This window comes from Acomys minous, assembly GCF_964271855.1.
Source record: "Acomys minous genome assembly, chromosome: 3".
Taxonomy (NCBI): Eukaryota; Metazoa; Chordata; class Mammalia; order Rodentia; family Muridae; genus Acomys; species Acomys minous.
Window position 1 is genome coordinate 129,547,509 of NC_140485.1, and position 22,758 is coordinate 129,570,266.

The window sequence follows — 22,758 nt, forward strand, 5'->3', positions numbered from 1 at the left end:
TTGTTGTTGTTGTTGTTTTGTTTGTTTGTTTTTGAGACAGGGTTTCTCTCTCTATGGTAGCATTGGCTGTCCTGGGCTTGCTTTGTAGACCAGGCTGGCCTCAAACTCACAGAGATCCACCTGCCTTTGCCTCCCTTCTGAGTGCTGGGATTAAAGGCGTGTGCCACCATGCCTGGCTGTAACCAGCTTTTAATTTTGAATTGAATGGGAAGATGTTTTTCCCTGCAAAAGCCATGCAAGTAGGCATTCTCATACATTCTCATTAAGTTTATACAGTAGACAGGGTTGAGGAGGCCAGCTTGGGTGGTAGATGCTTCCCAGCTGAGCAGCTAAGTCTGTCTTTGCATAACGTGGAAGTAACACAATCTCTGGTTTCTTCACACATTTTTTTCCCCATTCCCAAAAAGCATAAGTAAAAAGAGAAATAGCCAAGAACATACCAGTCTCCACATCTTCTTCTTTCTTCTTATGGCAGGACCCTCTCATATAACTTCATGGCTTTCGTTAGGACAAATCATTTTCATCTTGATTTTTTATTTTTTAATTTATATTGAGTTGGACTCCTTTGGTTGTTTGCGTTAAACAAAGAGCAGTCAATTCTGGCTGCCCCCATTTTTGGTCCTCATTGGTACCCATAGACAGCCCACGAGAATCTTACTTTCTATTGGTAACATGTTTCTGAATGTATTGCTTTTGAATGGTGGTAACCAAAGTACCTGGCAGAGATAAGTTAAGGGAGGAGGTTTCAGAGGGTCATAGTCCACCACCGTCAGCAGGACAGTAGGGACTGGGAACTGAAGCATCTGGGTTCACGTTTAAGAGAAAAAAGAAAAATATCTGTGCCGTCCAAAATAGAGGCAAGTGCTATGTAAATATCCTGTACAGGGCTATGTATCTTGTGGCTCAATCTCAAGACTTCTAGGGTGTTTTCATCCATTCACTAGACCACTTCCATACTTGGAACTTGTTTTTCTTTCTTAATAAACACAATTTATCGTCTCTGTCTCTGTCTGTCTGTCTGTCTGTCTGTCTCTCTCCATCTCCTTCTCTTTCTCAATCCATCTGTCATCTTTTGAACCATGTGTCCCTGATGCAGTACCCTGTTCTGGGACACAAGAGGCTAGAATCAGATGCCCTCTGAACGCAGATCTTTGCCTTAGCGCTAAGCATGCTATTTCTTTTCTTTTCCTTTTCCTTTTTTCTCTTTTTTCTTTTTTAATCTCTGTTTTGGATACTGGCTGTCTTAGTTATGGCTTTACTGCTGTCAAGGGACATCGTGACCACAGCAACTCCTATAAAGAAAAACATTTAATAGGGGCCAGCTTACAGTTCGGAGGTTTAGTGCATTTTTACCATGGTGGGAAGCATGGTAGCATGCAGGCAGATATGGTGCTGGAGAGGCAGCAGCAGAGCTTTCTTTCTTTCTCTTTCTTTATTTCTTTCTTTCTTTTAGGTTTTTTGAGACAGGGCTTCTTTGTGTAATAGCCTTGGCTGTCCTAGATTGGCTTTGTAGACCAGGCTGGCCTTGAGCTCACAGAGATCTGCCTGCCTCTGCCTCCAGAGTTCTGGGATTAAAGACAAGCTCCATAACGCGTGGTTAGTAGTGTGATCTCAGGTTATGAGATGAAATACTTGAACTGTTATGGTGGTGTCAGATTACAGTGCTCTGCAGGCAGGCTCTTGATAGCTCCATAGGCCCAGCACAGATGAAGACCTGTAACTGGCCAGGGAAGGCTTGCTGCTTATCAGAGTAGAAGACACTTCGGATGGGTATGAAGAGATGACTCAGAAGAGATCTTGCTGTTCTTGCAGAGGACCCAAGTGTGGTTCACAGAACTGACACAGAGCAGCTAACTCCAGCACCAGGGCATCTGTCATCCGCTTTTAGCTTCTGCAGGCACCCCTCATGCACATGTATTCATAAGTTTGTGTGTACAGGTGCACACACACACACACACACACACGCACACACACACTAAATAATAAATAATGTAAAAATAAAGAGGCTTCAGAGAAAAGTTGAGCATCCCATTCTTGCTTTATCTGACTTTATCTGACAATATTCTAGTTTTTAAAAGTTTTTAAATTATTATTTTATGTTTTGCCTGTGTCTGTGTCTGTGCACCGTTTGCATGCCTAGGATCTGTGGAGGCCAGAAAAGGGTGTCAAATTCTGTTTTCTGGAACTGGAGTTACAGATGGTTGTGAGTCATCATGTGGTTGCTGGGAATCACATCAGGTCCTCTGGAAGAGCAGGCAGTGCTCTTAACTGCTAGGCCACACCTTCAGCCCAGGATTTTACTTTATTTTTCTTCCCCTTTACCATGCCCTCAGATCTCTACTCATTTCTCTCAAGTACTCCTTGATGAAGGGGATTTACAGAAAACAAAAACATGAGTTTGGATCACCTTTCAGGCATTTGTGAGGGAGAAAAGAAAAAATCACTGGGAAGTTTGTTGAAGAACAATTTAGCCTGTCAGCCTCCCCTTAAATTTGGCTCCCCAAGGCATTGTGGAATGCCCCCTTTGGGAGTGCCAGAGACTAGGCTTTGCTGATGAGTAGCAAAAAAAGTAAATTGGCTTGTCTATTTTCGTTGCTCAATTTCAATGCCAAGCATAAACTGGGCTATTTATAATTGTTCGGACTTAATATATGCTATCAGTAGAAAATGTGTTCTTTAAAACAAAAAATGAGTATTTAAATGAAGTATTTGTTCCTACAGGGAGTCTATTTTAATGTAAATACTTAATTTTCTGCCCTTTGAAACCAAATTTACTAGGTTTGGTAGAGTGTAAGCCTGTGCTTCTACCACTCAGGAAGCTAAGAAAAGCAGGAGGATTACACGTCAGAGGCCAACCTGAGCTAACAGAGAGTTTAAGGTTAGGCTGTGCTACATAATAATAAGACTCTGCCTCTCACCCCAAAACAACAAAACAGAGCAAAACAACAAATCAACCAGCCAAAACCCCCCAAAAGATGAGTATCTTCAAATAAGCAATTTCATTTTCCTCCTTTCCTTTCCTCCTCTCTTCCCCTCTTCTTTTCTTCTTTTTTAGAATTATTTATGTTATGTGCATCTGCGTCTTGCCTGTATGTATGTCTGTGTGATGGTGTTGGAGCCCTTGAAACTGGAGTTACAGACAGTTGTGAGTTGCCATGTGGGTGCCGGGAATTGAACCCCGGTCCTCTGGAAGAAAAGTCAGTGCTCTTTACGGCCAAGCCATCTCTCCAGCCCCCCCCCCCCTTTCCCTCCTTCCTTTCTTCTATCCCTCCCTTCCTCCCATATTTTTTTCCATACAGGGTCCTTTTGGTTTGGTTTGGTTGGGTTGGCTTGGGTTGGGTTTTTTGAGACAGGGTTTCTCTGTGCAGCCCTGGCTGTCCTGGACTGGCTTTGTAGACCAGGCTGGCCTAGAACTCACAGAGATCTGCCTGCCTCTGCCTAGCTCAGTGCTAGGATTATAAGTGTGTGCCACCACCCTGGCTCAGACAGGGTTTTATGAAGCCCAAGCTGGCCTTGAATTTCTGGTTCTCATGCCCTGCCTTTCAAGTCCTGGATTATAGGTATGCAACACTCCAACTCCTTATTTATCTCCTAACAGCAGTCAAATTTTTAGTTTGAATCAGTCAAATTTTAAAGTTACATATTGGATGTGAGGGCAATCTGGCTGCGACATCTGTCACCGCATGGATCGCCAGGGTTGATTTGGCCGATCTGTCTGGCTAGGCGGGTGTCCCTTTCCTCCGGAAGCTTTTTGCTCCCTCAAAGAAAACGACCTTCCCCAAATAGAGGAGGACCAGTCTTTGGTCAAGGGTATAGGAGTAGCTGTGCTCTCCTGCTAGAACCTCCAAACAAGCTCAAGGTTCATTTAAAGTTACATATTTATTTGTTCGTGGGGGCACATTCAGGCCATAGTGGAGGTCAGAGGGCAACTCCTGGCTCTGGTGTAATTTTTTTAAAATATAGTCTGCTAAAACTTCACATTTCCTCAGCAGTACCCCACTTTTCCCATTCTGGCTTGCCCATAACTTGCTAGGTTGCCACACTTGAGCCCACAACCCTCTGCCTTGGGAAGTGGAACCTACAGGTTGCTAGGCCAGGCATGGTGGCTACAATTCTTACATCCCCAACAATCAGGAAGCAGAGCTCTCTGAATTCAAGGTCAGTCTGGTCTACACAGGAAGTTCCAAGCCAGCCAGGTCTACAGAATGTGAGACTCTGACTCAGGAAAACAAAACAAAAGCAAGGACAACAACACGAACAAAAAACAAATTTCTAGATGCTGTTACTGATTATGCCCTCACTACAGAAGAACTGCTATTGATGAAACATGGTAGGAAAAGGTAACTTTAATGTCTCAGGGGATGGTAGCGAAGATAAAAGGAAGCCTACCATCAACTTGACCCAGGCATGGGAAGTCTGGTCAACAGAGCCCATCTCTGTTTTGGATGGGAGTGATGATGAAGGAAGGCAAGGATGAAGCTGGTAGTTTAAACAGATAGCTGTGACAGAGGATTCAAATGGGAAAAACTAAGTCAGCGGGTATAGCTCACTGGTTGAACCCTTGCCTAACAGGCAGGAGGCCCTACGTACAATCCCTAGCATTGGAAAAATAAAATGCATGGAACTGAGAGCTGGCTCCGAAACCATGAGGTCCTAAGTTCAGATCCCTGAGACCCCCTAACAGACAAGGTATGGTCTTATGGTTAGAAGTCTGCATACCTCTAACCCCAGCATCATGGAATGCAGAGACAGGAGAGTCACTGGGGGTTGCTGACTGCCAACTTGTCTGAAAAACAAAAATATAAAAATAAACCATGAGCTTTGGGTTCAGGCAGATACCTGACTCTTAAGGGGTTTTAGGCAAAGTATACCGGCATGTACAAGCCTCCCACTCCCACTACGCTCACCACGCTCACTCACACACAATGGGAAGGCGCCCGGTGGAAGTATTGGATGGTGAAGGAAAATCCTAAGTGCCATTTTAGGACTGTGGAAGTTTATAAAATGTATTTGTTTTGAGACAGGATATCTCTGTATAGCCCTGGATTTCCTGGAATTCATCCTATAGATCAGATCAGGCTGGTCTCGAACTCAGAGATACACCTATCTACCTCTGCTTTCTGAGTGCTAGGATTAAAGGCAAGCCCCACTACACCCAGTTATGAAAAATTTAATGTTAAGCACAATTCCAAAGAGAAATTAAGTTTAAACAAATAATTGTCTTTACCATTAATTTTATTGTGTTCACTATCAAAGCTGAAGGCGGATGGGGAAGACAGCTGGGTGGGAGAGACCAGGTTTGATCTCCCCCCACACACAAAAACAAACAAACACAAAATACCAAACCAAACCAACAAACAAAAAAAAGCCCAGCCAAAACATGACAGTGGAGAACAAACAGAGGTGACTGCAGAGTCCTTGTGACCACACCTAGCCAGAGGTAGCCTCTCGGCTTTATGACTCAGAGATCACATTCCAGGGCCAGGAATGACTTCACGTAACCCAAGATCTGTATGCTGAACAAGGAAGAAACTCAGATCTAGCCCCACAGGATGAGTAGGTAGGAGAAGAGCTGAGAAAGGAGGAAAGGTTCTACTAGGTAAAGATTCTTGCATAACCAACAAGAACATCAGAATTATGAAAACAAATGGAATTTCCCTCTTTTACATATGAGATAAATAATTTGCCAAAGGTTTTAAGACAGAACTGGGCCTTGTCTCCTTACTAATATTTGTACTTTCTGGGTTGGACAGTAAGTGCCAAGACCATGAGTTTGGTCCTCAGCTATGGTGAGGATAGAACGGGGAGACAAAATAATATTTGTGCTTCCCATGGTAAAACTGGACTTTCACCACCACACTGTAGTCTGGTTAGTTGCCTTTCGTGTGTTGTTATAATGACTTACTCAGGCTGTATCTAGAATCTTAACTACCTTGCAACTTCTGGAGGAGCGGCCTGAACATTTGTAATCCTGATCCACAGAAAGAGCAATTGCAGGGGGCTGGAGAGATGACTCAGTGGTTAAGAGCATGGGTGCTCCTCCAAAGGACCAGGGTTCAATTCCCAGCACCTACATGGTGCCTTACAACCATCTGTAACTCCAGTTCCAAGGGATCTGACACTCCCACACCAATGCACATAAAGCTGAATAAAAAAAAAAAAAAAGAATAATTGCAAAGCAAGCCATTATAAACACATGTAGTACTGTGTCACATATAACACAATATGTTTGCAATTTCCAATAAACTTACCAAGATGACTACATTCTCAATGAATACATTCTGACAGTTTTCTGCTCACATGTTGCAGTAAATATTTATTACAGCAGGAGCAATGGCCCATGCCTGTAATCCTAACACCTGGGAGGTGGAGGCAAGAAGTCAGGTCCATCTTTTGCTACACAGAGTGAGTTCAAAGTCAGCCTGGGATGCAGCCTTAGTCATCCGTCTACTGTTGTGTTCTTGGTCCTGGACACCACGACCAGGAAACTCTTTAGCACGCCTTTAATCCTAGCACTTGGGAGGCAGAGACAGGCAGATCTCTGTGAGTTTGAGGCCAGCCTGGTCTTCAGAGTGAGTTCTAGGACCTTGTCTCAAAAAACTCTAAATACCCTAAAACACAAAACAAAAAAAACCAAACAAAGCATTTAATTAGGTTTTGCTTACTGTTTCAGAGGTTTACTCTGTTATCATGGTCGGAAGCATGGCAAGGCACTGGAGCAGTAGATGAGAGATAACATCCTGGTCTGCAGACAGAGAAAGGGAAAAAGAGACACTGGGCCTGGCTTGGGTTTTGTTTTGTTTTGTCTTTTAAGACAGGGTTTCTCTTTTAGTCCTGGCTGTCCTGGACTCACTTTGTAGACCAGGCTGGCCTCAAGCTCACTGTGATCCTCCTGCCTCTGCCTCCCAAGTGCTGGGATTAAAAGCATGTGCTTTGGCTTGGGGTTTTAAAAAACCTCAAAACCCATTCCAAGTGACACATTTCCCCCAACAAGGCCACATCTACTCCAGCACCTCTTAATCCTTCTAATCCTCTCAAATAATGCCACTCCCTGATGACTAAGCATTCAAATATATGAGCCTATGGGGCCATTCTTATTCAATTCTAGCAAGATGGAAGAGAGACTGGCTAGAAAGGGAAACATGAGACGGTAATGTAATGCCCAAGTCGTTCTTAAGGCCCCGAAAACCACCAGGGATCAGCTGGATGCAAATCACACAGGGCCTTGTTTATTGATCTAGCTCAGAGCCTGGACTGTTTGCCCCTTGTGAGTAGGGCAGATGGTGGCCCCTAGTTCTAGGGGAAAAAGGTTTTTCCTTTTCTCGCCATTTTTTTTTTTCTTTATTATTTATACAGCATTCTGCCTTCACGTGTGCTTGCAGGCCAGAAGAGGGCGGCAGACCTCATTATAGATGGTTATGAACCACCATGTGGTTGCTGGTAATTGAACCTTTGCAAAAACAGCCAGTGCTCTTAACCTCTGAGCCATCTCTCTGGCCCTCCTTTTCTTCCGATTTAATGTATTTATTTTGATGTCTTGATGGACAGGGCCCTTTCTTTCTTTCTTTTTTTAAAATCACTTTTCTTAGTGGAGTTTGTTTCAAGCTCTCAGCATCAAACAGCACCAGAGAAGCCTGGAATCCTCTGGCTTAACTGCATCAGCCAAATGATTCAGGATCTAGGGCTCTTCTTCAGCTATCACACACACACACACACACACACACACACACACAGAGTACCTTCCAACCAAAAAAGTTAGGGAAGGGGTTGTAAAACCTTGATGTGTGTGTGTGTGTGTGTGTGTGTGTGTGTGTGTGTGTGTGTGTATGCTTGTGTAAGCGTGTACACTCATGCATGTACCTGTTGAGGTCAGAGAGTAATTTCAGCCCTCATTCTCGACCATTCGCCACCTTATTTTTTGAGACATAGTCTCTCACTGAACCTGGAGCTTAGCAGCTGTCTGGACTTGCTGGTCACTAAAGCCACAAGAGTCCTGCTGTCTGTACTTCCTAGGCCTGGAATACAGGCCTGTGCTGCTATGCTAAGGGTTTTGCTTGGATTCTGGGGGCTTGAAATGAGGTCATCAGGCTTTCCAAGCGAGCACTTACACCCAACCCTCCTCTCCTGCCCACTTCTTTTCTTTCTGGGTTTTGACCTTGTCAAAGAGAGTTGTTCACCCATTGCACAGACTGGTGTTCTCAACGCCAAGAGGATGTGGACAACAAAGTTTAACTCCTTTTCTGTATGTAAGCTAAGAAGGAAGCGAAGACCCTTCAGAAGTAATTGTTCTATCCCTGAGTCTCTTCATCTTCCCTGCCCACCCAACTCTTTTATAAGGAACAGATTCCTTGGCTTTCTTTAGTTTCACAAAGTGAGCAGTGACAAAATCAAATAGGACAAGGCACCACTGTCACGTCTTAGGAAAAAATTCTCTGAGTAGTTTAAAAGGAGGAAGAGGAGGAAAATAAGTAAGTAAATAAATAATAATAAAAACAACTTCAGGGTTAATTCCCTCGGGGATTTTCTTTTGGCAAAACATACACAGGCCTGGAGTGTGCATGGGCTAAGAGGTCATAAAATTAACTTTAGTTTTGAACATACCCCTTGCCGGTGTCTTTCATGTAAAACAAAAGCAACAAACAAACAACAACAAAAACCTTACAACCCAAAGAGGGTCTTCCCTAATTATCCGAAAACCCTAGACGTGCACAGCACGGTGGCCAAAATGCCCCCACTAATCCAAGGACCCAAACAATGGCTCGTGCCCTGGAGAGCTTTGTCACACTTTGTTTTCCAAGAAGCCTAGGCTGACAGGCAAGACTGCTCAACTTCCCGAGGGCGAGGTGTGGGTTGTCACCATACTGACTCCTTGTGAACTCGGGCGCAGGCAGCAGCTTAAAGATTAACTTTCTGCAGTTTCTGTGGCGGAATGGATGGCGCGGACTAGTGCGGGGCCCCGGGCCGGCGGCTCTGCTGCGCTTTCAACAGGCGGTTTGTTGGCTGGGCTGAGGCTCATTTCCATGCAAAGCGCCTGACATCAGAGCACCTTTTGTTGCTAAACGCTTTCTTGAGCCTGGAGGGGAGGGAGTCATGTGGAGTTGGAAGAGCTCATTCTGAAGAGAGGGGTCCTGGACTGGCTAGCCCGGAGTCCACAGGCATCACCGTCCCCTGCGGGGCCCTGCGCAGACTTTTCTTTAGAGGCAAGTCGCGTGCGGTCCAGAGCGGGTTGCCATTGCAGGACACAGCGCCTGTTCAGTGGAGCTTCTGGTTCCCTTATCCTACGAGCTCCCTGCCGCAGCCAGTGGTGCCGACTCCGCTCCAGCTACCCTGTTGCTGCGCCGGGCCCGGCTAGGAAAAGTTTCTGGAGTTGTCAATTACAGTCGCTGCGGATCGAGGTGCCTAGTTCTGGCAGTGGGGCTCGTACCCGGCAGAGGCTGGAGCAAGCGACGCGGGGGCGCGGCCCTGTGACGCTGCGGGCGGGGACCTTGCGCCGGGCGGCCGACGCGCTGCTACGGGCCGTGGGCAGCGCTGGGACCCGGACGCACGGGGACAGGGCCATGGAGGAGGACGCGGGAGCTGCTGGCCCGGCGCCGGAGCCGGACCCCGATGCGGAGCCCTCTCAGGATCCTGAGCCTGAGGCTGGCACCTCCGAGGCGTTCTCCCGCCTCTGGACCGACGTGATGGGCATCCTGGTGAGCTACCTGGGGAGGCAGGCGCGGGAAGTGGGGCTCTATCCTCGCCCACTCATTGGGCACCCTTTCTTCTCTCCACCGTCTCCTCTCAGTTAAAACCAAACCAAAACAAATAAAACCACCCACCGGTCACTTCAGAGCTACATTTTGAGCAATCAGCTGTAATCAGGGACACCTGCTTAGAAAAGTTGGCGTGGAAAAAAACCAGAAAAAGTAGGTGTAAATACTACTTGTAAATATTTGGCGGCTGGACTCCTCATGGCCTCACGGCACCGATGGTTATGCGCACAGGGCTTGTCGTGTGCCCACGAAAGGAAAACAACCATTTCCTTATGCAGAACTGCCACAGTGTTTACTTGCTCAGCCCTCAGCTCTTCCAGTTTGTAGAGTTACAGGATATTTGTTTTATATGTTTGGCACCGACAACATATAGTGCTGAATCTGTGCTGATAAGAGTTTTTGAACTGTCCAGTGACTGAAACCGCTCCTGGATTTGGCTTACTTCTGGAAAGTAGTTCTTAGACATCGGGGATGAAGCTGTAACCTGCGGTAGTTTAGTACCTTGGATGGGTAGGGTTTTTATAGGCAGACATCTTAACCCACGTGAAGATTTCAGATTCACGTTTACTGCGAGGTACTACCTTTCACATAGGAGTGGGTGGTTTTATTTTGTTTTGTTTTTGCAGCAGTCTCTTTGAGAACTATACAGTGTAGTTTTCACCATAGTGGTTAAGGTCGTGGGCTCTGAAATGAGTTAGCCTGGTTTAAATTCCTGCTCTCCAACTGACTGTCTGCAATAGCCTTGGCCGTGTCACTCACCTCTTCTGGTTCTCCATCTCCTCACTTGATGAGCTAGCTGCATGTTGGGTATTACGAGAGAGGCACCAGATCGATGTGTATGAGGTGCTCAGTGTACTGCCTGGTGAATTGTAGACGGTCAGTGAATACAGCTGTTTACATAGGTTTTTTTTTTCCCTCTTGAAAATAGAGCTTGTGTCTCATCTTTCTGGACATCTTGAAGTTCAGTGTATCCCGGTTTCCTGCATTAAAGATGCCTATCTCTGCTTGAGAGTATATAATAACAGACACATTTACCCATGATAGAGTTTTATCTATGAATGCTGTGTATGGACACCAGGTATTTTGGATTTACAGTTCATTGCCTTTCCTAAACCTTTCTGCTGTAAAAGATGCTCCGTTGAAATTCCAGGTAAATCAGTGCATGTTTCAAACTGGTTTGAAACTGGTTTCAAATCTTAGAGTTCAACAAGCAGGCACCTTATTTTGGTTCTTGCCCAGAAGAACTCTGCTCTGTGAATTTTCAAGTCACAGAGAACACTGGTTTGATAGCATCACACTGCATCCTTTAGGAGGGTGTAGGCTGGGTGGGGTAGCAGGGGAGGGGATTGCTGGCGAAAATGCAAGTTGCACTGAGTACTGGTCCGCGAGAGGATTGGCAGGTGGTACTTTCTGAATATTTGCTTTCCTTTCCCTGGCAGATCCCAGCACTGTTGGGTTCGTTGTAGCAGAGTATTCTTTGGCTGAGTTAAAAGATGGGGTGGGGCTCTAGAAGACCAAACCTGTTATTCAAAGAGCAGATCCAAGAGCAAAGAAAATAGGTGCTCTTACTAAGCCTTGAGTTGAGGGTGAAGCAGGAGGTCAGGTCAGTGTGGCCCAAACCTTTTTCTATCCTTTTTATGCAGTCTCCATTTTCTCTGGGACAAACGTTGGCCTTTCCTTGGTCAAATACAGAGAGGGAAATCTGGCGGCCTTGCCTTTGTACACTCTAATGGGAAGGTCCAGCATCAAAAGGGGGGGATCTTGTTACCGTTGGAGACCTGTCCTCCAAGTGTTTATTAAAAACTTCATCTTCGGGGCAGTATGTCAAGACACAGAGGTGATGTTTGGGTCGCTCGGTTCTTGCTGAAACATGAAGCACCACTTCCTTCCTTTTGCAGTTTTTAATTGTGGGAAGCTTCAGTCATTCAAAGGGTTTGACTAGTGGCTTGTACCTTGTTGGTGACAGTGTCTGAGCTGATCCCGAGCTCCTTGTCTATCACCCCGCTAGGGAAGAACCTTTTTAGGGAGAAGAACAGGGCCCGCGCTTCTGATAGTGGTGAACAAGTGAACAAGGGGCAAGGCCGGGAAGGGGGGGGGGGACTTATCAGGTGGCATAGTGTCATTAGTTAATTAATCAGTTATAACTCAGTGAGCAAGATACGAATATCTGAGTTCACTAGAACACATTTTGCTTATAAATTAGTTTGATCCCTGCAGAGTTAAGCAGCAAATAGTTGTTTTTAGATCATTGTTAACAAAAATACTTACTTAGAGGATAATAAAACCGTCTAAAACATGGAAATTAAGTAGTGATAGAATAAATAAACACTAATAAGTCTATACAGAAGTAGTGAATGAAGAGAGAATGACTCATAAAAATCTCTGCTTGTGGCTATTTGGAGAGTGGGGTCAGCATCTGGATTCAGTTTCGGTCCCCAGTGCCTGATATTAACTGGGTGCTGAGCGCATAATTGTGTCAAAGTCACAAAAGAGTGTACTTCTTAAATGCAGAAGTCCCATTAAAACATCTGTTATCACAGAGTACTTTTGAAGATGGTAATGAATTCTCTTCCAGCAGAAGCTACCATTTGGGTAATTTCATCAGTCAACCGCAAAATCTGAGTGCTCTCAAATGTCTGTGCATCCTGAGCATAAATGTGCCATTCTTTCAGATAACCCTACACTGTGGTCTGGCTTAGATTTTGAAAGCATGGCACCTTTACCCACGACATGCTTCGGTTGATGTCTGCCCAGACGTGTAGAATTAGAGTCCTGCTTTCTCGTTGCCACCCCTCTACCTTCCCTTTTTTTTTTTTTTTTTAAGATTTACTTATTTATTATGTACAATTTATTTCTTTATTATGTATACAGTGCTCTGTCTGCATGCATGCCTGCAAGACAGAAGCGGCCATTAGATCACATTATATAGATGGTTGTGAGCCACTATATGGTTATTGAACTCAGAACCTCTGGAAGACCAGTCAGTATACTCTTAACCTCTGAGCCATCTCTCCAGCCCCCTACCCTTTACTTTTTTTGGGTTAGGGACAGTACTTGTTTTTAAGAGTGGGAATTGCCAAGTTTATTTAGGTGTGGTTAGATATGAAAAGCTTTTTGTTTTGTTTTGTTTTTTTATTTATTATCTGGACTGTTTATCCTCCTGGCAAATAGTGATGGTTATTTAGCTTCAGCCTCTGAGGCTGAGCCTGGCCTCATAGCTACTACCTAGGAGGGACATCTTGTGAGGACTTGTTGTTTCCAGAATTCTGCAAGACACACCTCCCCCAAAACCTAAGCTTCCTCTCTTCCCTGTGGCAGCCTTTCTGGTTTGTCCCCCAGTCCCCTGCACTGCTCAGAAAATACCCCTTGTGTACAAAGATCCTCTGAGTCTTAAGCAAGTTGGGGAAAGCTGCACAGTAGGCATGGCTCTTAAGAGCTGTTCGGTGGAGCTGTCTGGCCTGTTTACTTCAGTTCCAAAATAAAGCAGAACCCCAAATAAAGCTAAATGAAAGAAGACGAAAAAACAAATGAAGGAATTCCATTCTTTTTCTTTGTCAGGCCAAGTGTGGGGGTGGGGTGGGGGGGGGAGGAGAGATGTTAGTGAGAGCCTGAGGGGGGGTCTTTAGAATGCTGCCTCCTTGGGAAATAGTTAATTTACATGTACCTTTGGGAGGTGTCTTGAGGTAAGCCTATCAACTAAAGATCTAATTAAATTTACACATTGGAATTTGAGAGTCTGGGGACTAGGGGAGGGGGGAGGGGGGGATGTAGCGCAGTGGGCACTGGCTTCCGCTAGCATTGCTCCAAGATGTACCATAGTGGATGGCACAGGCCTAAGCTCCCAGCATTCCACTGGAGGTGGAGGCAGGAGGATCTGAAGTGCAAGGGCACCCTCAGCTGCTATGGTCTGAGGCCAGAGATGGGGTGGGAGAGGATATAGGGTGAGGTGGGGAACCTTGGTTTACAGTACTCTGACCTCAGCCGGGCGTGATGGCGCACGCCTTTAATCCCAGCACTCGCGAGGCAGAGGCAGGAGGATTGCTGTGAGTTCGAGGCCAGCCTGGTCTACAAAGCGAGTCCAGGACAGCCAAGATAACATAGAGAAACCCTGTCTCGAAAACCAAACCAACCAACCAAACAAAAAACAACAACAACAACAACAACAACAACAACAACAACAACAACAAAACAATACTCTGACTCATGAGAGTTTTGTCTTTTAGTCAGAGGAAAGCCTGTGCCTAAAGCAAGTGCACAGGTTGCAGGGTGAAGTAGTGGGAGGGTCCTGAGGGCCTTGAACTCCTATATAGAGTTGAAGATCTGAGGGTCCCCAGGTCAGTTTTGGGCAATGATTTGGTCCAGGTAAATTCCAGTAAGTTACTTTTCTTCCTGATGTACAGCTCTTGAAACAAACAAACAAACAAACAAACAACAAAAGGCAACAAAACAAATCAAGCCTGAAACAACAACAACAACAACAGCAGCAGCAGCAGCAACAACAACAACAACAGCAAAACAAAAAAGCCCAAGCTTTCAGAGCCGGAGGCGGAGTTGCTTTTTCCCCCTCTATAGGAGGCCTTTGATCTCCAGCCATCTCTTTTCCTGGTCTCCTGCTTATTGGCTTTCATTTGCCATTTCTCTGCTTTTTGCTCTGTCATCGGAACCTTCCTTCTTCTCTGTGATTGGATGTGGCTATATGGTGGCGGCAGGGAGCCCTTGGCAAGCGTGAGGATGGTGGTCCATTGCTGGACTGAGCCTCTACATCTATAAGCTTACCAGATCCTCTCAGTAGGTACGACCAGTCCCAACACACTATACTTGTATACTCATCCAGATACTCCAATGAAAAAGCCCAGGACTGCAGGGCTGGAGAGATGGCTCAGAGGTTAAGAGCACTGACTGTTCTTCCAAAGGTCCTAAGTTCAATTCCCAGCAACCACACGGTGACTCATGACCATCTATAACGAGATCTCGTGCCCTTTTCTGGCCAGCTGGCTCACAAGCAGGCAGAATACTGTATAAATAATACCTAAAATCTTAAAAAAAAAAGAAAAAGAAAAGAAAAAGAAAAAAGGGCGGTAATGCTAAAGCACAAGAGAGCAGTGGATTCGATGTGGCCACATTGGGAAGAGTAACATATCAACATAGACGCGCCCCCCCCCCAAGTTCGTCTTTGGGGTACTGACTTGAGGTTTAGGTTTAAACAGAGTAAAAAGTATGCAAAAATGATGAGGCAGTCCTGGTCAAAGCACACTCCTGGTCACTGTTGCCTTATTCTTAGCTCTGAAGTGGTCCTGCAAGCTGGTACAGCCATGGATAACTGTCCTCATTGGGGTGGGGGGTGGTGGTGTGGGGGGCTCTGTTTTGGAGGTTTCTCTCTTCTTGGAGCTTAAGGTTACTGGAGAGGAAGACTTTAGGAGGTAAGTTATCTCTCAGCCTTTTGTGAAACATCTTTAAAAAAAAAAATGAAGGCAAAGGCCTCAGGCTTTCCTCTTGCTTTTGGTTACTCCACGAGTCCTGGTGGAAGCCCATGCATTTTATTTCACTTCTAGGAGGCCCGTGTCACTACTGTCCTCATTTTGCAGTTGAGAGGCTGCAGTTGGAGGAGGAAGGGCCTGCCTAGCTGAAGACAGTGGGGCACAATTGAGAGAGAAGAGACCATTGTGGTGAGCACAGCATCTGATGCTCGCCTGCTTAGCTTTCCTCCCGCTGCAGTGAGGAGCCATCGCAGGATTTTAAACTTGCCTGGGATGCACCTGAGCTGGGCAAAAATGACTCTTGAAGCTAGGGCTGTAACTCATTGGTATATTGTCTGCTTAGCGTGAGCAAGACCTTGTGTTCACCTCTACCTCCACCCCCGCCCCCCATTAAAAGGGCAGGGGGAGGTGTTAAAGAGGGTCACTAAGGAGATGGCTCATTGGGAACTTATCTGTCTCAACCGCATGAGGACTTGAGTTTGGATTCCAGCTTCTGTGTGTGTAAACGCTCAGCATGGTTTACTGGTGTGTCCTCAGGACATTGGCTAGCCAGTCTAGTAGCTGTGAGCTCCTGACTCAGAGAGAGCCTCTCTCAAAAGATAAGGTAGAGAGGTGTTGGAAAATAAGTGTTGTTGACCTCTGACCTACCTACCTACCTACTACCTACCTACCTACCTACCTACCTACACACACACACACACACACACACACACACACACACACACACACACAACACCACCTACAAAATTACATTCAAGAAAATTGAAAAAAAAAAAGCCTGATGGTGGTAATAAATTGACAGTGATTGTGGAGGAAGAAAGAAGCACTTTATAGAAAAGGGTTTTAAAACTGTGAGTTTGGGGACTGCGTTAATGATCCTGGTAGAGGTGATGAGTGAAGGAGAGATAAACCTGTTTTTTAGGATCCCAAGTGCGGGATCGGAATGGTCTTGTGAGAGAACAGGTGAGGTTAATCTACTAGAAGACGAACCACCTCGTGCAGGAGCTTGATTGTTGCCAGCTGAAAAGAACCTGTGAACAGACTCTGGGAGGAGATATATAAATGAGCCCAGAACCGGAGGCGGGGCCTTGTGGAGACTTCAGTATAGTTTTGTCTGTTCATCGCTCCACTTCGAGACGCTCCTAGAGAGAACTGCTCGAGGGAAGGCTTGGGGCTCCGGCTCCTGCTGAGGTTCTGGGTTCTGGTTACTCCAGGTTCCAGTAGAAGAAATCCTGCTGATTACACCAGGAGAATCGCTCCTCGGAACTGATATCCTTATGGTTTTGCTATTGTGTTCCTTAATCCTTGTTTCCTATTGTTTTGGTTAGTTGGGTTATGAGTGACGTACGCTCGGTTAACAAGTTGTAATAAAATATATTGGTTAAGAAAACTGAGCCCACAGATGAGATTAGGGGCTGCATGCATATAGATACTCTGTTGTCTCTGCCGTTCTCAAGCCCAACATTTTACTCGGCATCAAAAGAAGTTAAGGCTTGTTTCCGACCAACACTTCAAGAGATCAACACTGCTGTGTGCATGTCTAGCTCTGTCATGTCGGAGTCCTGGCCTCCAAGGGCACCAGCACACAGTGCACATACCACATACACAGACAAACACACAGACACTAGACATAGACTAAATCTTTTAAGCAATTTTTTTCTTTCTTTCCTTCACTTCTTTCCTTCTTTCTTCCTTCCTTTCTTTTTAGTTATAGTATTGTCATGTAGCCTGGGTGGACTGAAACTAGATGTAGCCCAGACTGGACTCCTCAAACCTACAGCTCCGTTTATCTCAGCCTCCTCAGTTCTGGGTTTATAAGTGTGACTCACCACACCCAGCTACAAATGAGCTTTTATTTTTAATTTTTTAATTTTTTTTTTTCCCTCTGTGTAGCCTTGGGTATCCTGGACTCCCTTTGTAGACCAGGTTGGCCTGGAACTCCGAGCTTCCCACTCGGCTTCTGCCTCCCAGAGTCCTGGGATCACAGGCATGGGCCACCTGCTACAAATGAGCTTTTTTTTTTTTAAGTTACTTTATTTCTTTATCTAGATCAGAGGTCCTTAACCTCTGGAGGTCAAATGACCCTTTCACAGGGGTCAGGTCACACATCAGATATCCTGCCTATTAAATATTTACATTACAGTGTGTAACAGTAGCAAAATTAGTTATGAAGTAGCACCAAAAAGCATCATATGGCTGGCGGTCACCACAGCCTGAGGAACTATATTAAAGGGTTGCAGCCTTAGGAAGGCTGAGAACCACTGCTGTAGGTAAAGTTGCTGTGTACCTACAATTGCCTACGTGTATATTTAGCCTGATAAAATTAATACTTGCTATGAAATTTTTTTTTATAACTGTAACAAGAAAATCCCATGGTTTGTTTTTGACTCTACAAGTGTTTCTACCTCTAAGTGTCTTCCTGACTCAAGGAAGAATTTAAAGGGATGGAGGCTAGAACTCTGCACGAACTGTCCCGTTTAAACCAGTGGATGTAACACCAACGCTTTAAGAATTAACCAGAGCTTCAGATGAATTTTGAGGGAGACTATATTTTGGTAGCTACAAGGCATTGCCGTGCTTCAGAAGCATCCTCATTCTTTTAATTGCTTTGGTAATGAGACCTGAGTATGGCCGGTCTGCTCCCGCTGGCCTTTCTCCCAGCCAGCTGCCTAGTGTCTCTTTTGCTTTGTTGAGCACGTTAATTCTTTATGAGGAGGGTTGCCACCTGGAGACCACCTGCCCTGTGTCTTTCTAGGCACATTAGGTCACGTGCTCTAGACATCTCCATCCAAGAGAACTGCCCTGCCAGGCAGTGTGGCTCTGTCTCAGCAGCACTGGGTGCTGGGATGATGACTCTGGTTCTCTGTGTGCTGTTTAGTAGAAGTGGGAACCCCTTGTATTTGGACTGAGTGCTTTTAAACTGAGGTTGCCTGTGTCTGCAGTGATGCCCTGCTGCTCTCCTTGGCCATCTTGAGATTCTGTCCCTGCGCAGTGGACCTTAGTGCTCAGTCCTGTGTCGTCTTTTCCTCCTCCTCCGCCTCCCTTTCTCTTCCTCTTCTTAATCCTGTTTGAGACAGAGTCTAATCTGTATCACAAGCTAGGGTGGAACTCACCATGTAGCCCACCCAGGCTAGCCTTGAAGTCGTCGTGGTCCTCCTGCCTCAGCTTCCAGAGTACTAGAACTGGAGATGTGAGTCACCAAATCAGATTTTCATATGATTTTGAAGCAGGTAGTGGGGGAAGGAGAAATGTGCTGTATCAGTGCTTGTGGCTTCATTCTTTCTCGTAGTAGACAGTTAATAGAAAAGAAAATAAATGAATGTATCACGTATTTATAGGTAAATATTCTTCAAGTCCAAATTTCATTTATTTTAGCCCTACATCCCAGCTACTTTTTGTTTGTTTGTTTTGTTTTATTTTTGTTTTGAGACAGGGTTCCTCTGTGTAGTCCTGGCTCTCATGGACTCTCTTTGTACACCAGGCTGGCCTTGCATCCTAGCTACTTTTAAAACTTATCCTAGCTGGGAGTGGTGGTGTACGCCTTTAATCCCAGCACTCGGGAGGCAGAGGCAGGTGGATCTCTGTGAGTTCGAGACCAGCCTGTTCTACAAAGTGAGTCCAGGACAGGGAATAAAAAATAGAGCAAAGATGATTTGTTTATTTATTTTTTATTTTTTATTTTTTAGTGTGTGCTTTGAAAAATATAGTTTTCTATGTTGAATTATTTGTAGAGAAAAGGAATGATTTAGCTCAAGAATGTGTAACTCTGCTCTAGGATTACATCTGTTTTTGGTGGATTTTAAAGGGCTTATTTATGAAATAAACAATTAAGAATCTTGCTTTGCAATCTCAAATGCCCATTTCTTTTCTCTCTCTCTCTCTCTCTCTCTCTCTCTCTTTCTCTTTTGAAACAGGGTTTCTCTGTGTAGCCTTGGCTGTCCTAGACTTACTTTGTTGATCAGGCTGGCCTCGAACTCACAGTCATCCGCTGCCTGCCTCCCGAGTGCTGGGGTTAAAGTCATGCGCCACCACGCCCAGCCTCAAACGCCCTTTTCATACATACAATTTGGAAACAAATGAATAGCCAGTCTTTGCGGCATGCTCCTGAACCTTATCCCTTGGAAGACTGAGACAAGAGGATTATGAAAGACCAGCATGTATAGCAAGACTCTGTTTTAAAACATAAAACAAGGGAGGGAGAGAGAGAGAAAACAAAAAAATAAATGCATGAATCATTTCAAGCTATTAACTTGTCAAGTTTCATGCCAAGAAATATGTGTTTTAAATATTTTCTCTGTTCAAAAGAGAAACATATGACTGCTATTAATAGCTAGGGTTTTTTTTTTAAGAGGCAAACTGATATTTGCAATGAAAATGTGATTTCTGTTTAAAAGTTATCTAGAATGCTAATTTTACTTCTCATTGTGTCTAAGTAGTAAAAAAAATGAGAATGTTTTATTTCTAAGTGGTTTTTTGTTGTTGTTGTTGTTGATTTTGTTTTGTTTTTTAGAGACAGGGTTTCTCTGTGTGACTGTGGTTGTCTTGGACTCACTTTGTAGACCAGGCTGGTCTCGAACTCACAGAGATTGCCTGCCTCTGCCTCCCAGAGTGCTGGGTTTACAAGTGTGTACCACCGTGCTTGGCTTCTAAGTGTTTGTGAAAGATAAAGATCAGATTTTTTTTTTAATTATACTTTTCAGTACATAAAAACTGAAGAAGTTTTCATTTTAGTCATTAACTTATTTCTAGGCTGGGTCTGATGTAGCCACGGTTGGCCTCAAGCGGGATACGCAGAGCAGGAGGACTTTGGTGTAGATCTTTCAGTCTGTGCCTCTCAAGTGCTGGCATTGCAGGTGTCCCCACCAAGGCCGGGCTGCAAGCACTACCCTTGTGCTATGCCACCACGCCCAGCTTCTTATTGATTTATTTATTTAGTGTGCATTGGTGTTTTAACGGCATGACGTCTTCCTGAAACCGGAGCTACGGACAGCTAGCTGTGAGCTGCCATGTGGGTGCTGGGAATTGAACCTGGGTCCTCTGAGAGAGCAGCCAGTGCTCTTAACCTCTGAATCATCTTTTTCAGCCCTTATGTTGATTTTTTAATCGTTGGGGGGAAAAAAAACCCCAAACAAAATAAACTCAACCTCATGTGTAGTATTCAAATCAGATGAAAGCTACCAGTCTCCTCTCAGTGTTATCTTTTTATGGTGAAAATGTCCAGTGTCCTTTCTTCTAGCTTTCGGGAAAACACAGCCCGTTATTGACTGTAGTCTTCCTACTGCCGGCATCGCACAGATTCTATTTCTCTAATCTAGCTGTAACTTGGTACCCATCTTTTCCTCCACCACCCCGTTCCTGCTAAGAGGGGTGGCCTCTGCTAACCACCATTATTTTTTTTAAAGATGACTTATTTTACTTATGTGTCTGTGTGTATCTCTATAAGTTCATGTGTACATACGTATATGTGCAGGTACCTGTGGTGGAGAACAGAGGGTGTTGTGTCTCCTGGAGCTGGAGTTATGGAGAGTTGTGACACACCCCCCTCCCCCGCCCACCCCCGATTGGGTGCTGAGAACTGAAGCTAGGTTTTCCGCAAGAGCAGCAGGCACTGCCGGGTGGTGGTGGTGGCGGCGGCGGCGGCGGCTGCAGCGGCAGCGGCGGCGCACGCCTTGAATCCCAGCACTCGGGAGGCAGAGACAGGCAGATCTCTGTGAGTTTGAGGCCAGCCTGGTCTACAAAGTGAGTCCAGGACAGCCAAGGGTACACAGAGAGACCCTGTCTCGAAAAACCAAGGGCGGGGGTGGAGGGGGGGAAGAGCAGCAGGCACTTTCAATTGCAGGACCCTGTCTCCAGTCCCTGTCAGTCACCATTCTCTCAGCTTTCGGGAGATTGACTCTGTTGAATCCCACGTATGCAACCAAGGATTTAAATGAATAGCTATATTTATTAGTTTGTTTTGTCTCTGCTGGTGGCGGAGAAGGTGGGCCAAGGAGCACTATTAAGCGGCAGATGATTGTGCCCGGCCCAGTCTGCTTGTTTAGGCTTTCTGCTGTTCCTTAGAGTTTGTGGTGAGAGCATTTTAACAGGCAACTTAATAGAATCAAACAGTAAGTTAAAAGCCTCCAGTTAGTAGCTGGGTGTGGCAGCGCATGCATTTGATCCCAGCACACAGAAGCAGGGGCAGATGGATCTCTGTGAGTTCAAGGCCATCCTGGTCTAGAGTCCAGGACAGCCAGGGCTGTTATAGAGAGAAACCCTGTTTTAGGGAAAACTCATAAACCCCTAAGGTTGTAACTGTTTCAGCGACATACTTTTTTGGTACTTGTGTATTTATGTGTTGATGCAATAAGGTCTGCCGTAGCCCAAACTGGCCTCAAGCTTGCTATGTGGCTAAGGACTGACCTTTAACTTCCTGCCTCCCTCTCCAAGTGCCAGCACTATGAAGTGTCTGCCACCAGTGTTTGTGGGGCTGGGAGTGAGCCCAGGACTCTGTGGCTGTGGCAAGCATTCTACCTATGTGCATTTTGATTTGGAAGTAACTTTATTACACATCTAAAGAAACATGTATGAATGTAAAGAAAATGTCCAGAAGAAATTTGAGATTTGGGGGAAAGTCTGTAAAGAGCATGAATAAATTATTCAGAAGAGGCAAAGCATTTCATTTGATTACGAATTGAAGATTTATTAAGAACTTTCTAAGAATGGTTATATTAGGCCATGCCTATTGGGGTATGGTCACCACTGCCTTCTGCAGCATGTTGGTGAAACCTAAGTCTCCTTCGCTGCCCAGGTTGTAATTTAATGGACGAGCCTTGTAACACTAATGCGCAGTAGCCAACAGACTTGATTAGAATATTATGAAACCGAGACTTCACGGTGACTATTAAATAGGTGTCAGATGATTCATTCATAAATGATATATGAGAGGAATAGTAAAATCTATGTGATGTAACTTAAGTGTCAGCCAAGAACAATGCCTTGTTTCAGCAGAGCTGGGTCAGATACTCTTAACACCTCGGTGATGCTCTTGTGTCAAGACCTTTCAGCTTATTTCACTTAGCTGGGTGACACGTCTTGAGTCTGTGTCTATAGACTGGGTGACTCGTCTTGAGTCTGTGTCTATAGAAGGCAGCCAGGATGCCTTCTACAATGGAAGCACTTCCATGGCAACCAGGAGGGGAGATGAAGGGAAGGAAGCCATGGCTTAAACACAGAGAGATGTGTAGCAGGGCTTCCCCCTTGCTCTAACACCGTTTTAGAGATGAGATTAAGCATATTTATATTTGTAATTCTTTCCTGACATAGAGTAGTGTGTCTTATAGACACAAGGAGCAGTTTTGTGTATTGCTGCATAGTTTTAATTTGTTTTTTTTTTGGGCTGGGGGGGGAGGGGGCTGGGGGTAGGGGTAGTGGCAGCCAGGTCTTGATTTTTGGCCTAGATTGACCTGGAGTTTACTGTGTAGATGATAGTAGTCTTGAAGTCATTGGCAGTCCTTCTCAGTCAGTTGCTGGGATTCAGGAATGAGCTA

At 45.2% G+C, this 22,758-nt stretch overlaps 1 protein-coding gene across 5 annotated transcripts in view; it reads left to right on the forward strand.

Moving 5' to 3' along the window:
- Positions 1 to 22,758, forward strand: part of SASH1 (SAM and SH3 domain containing 1) — a 305,726-nt gene that overhangs the window by 129,577 nt on the left and 153,391 nt on the right. The window contains exon 1 of one of the 5 annotated variants that reach the window (XM_084777495.1): positions 8,452 to 9,692. The exons of 2 other annotated variants lie outside the window; for them this stretch is intronic. In XM_084777495.1, coding sequence (XP_084633621.1) covers positions 9,558 to 9,692 — 135 coding nt within the window. In that variant the 5' untranslated portion in view covers positions 8,452 to 9,557. Of the gene's footprint in view, positions 1 to 8,451; positions 9,693 to 22,758 lie in introns of those variants that run through there. 2 more of the 5 variants (XM_084777501.1, XM_084777500.1) reach the window with 2 other exon arrangements.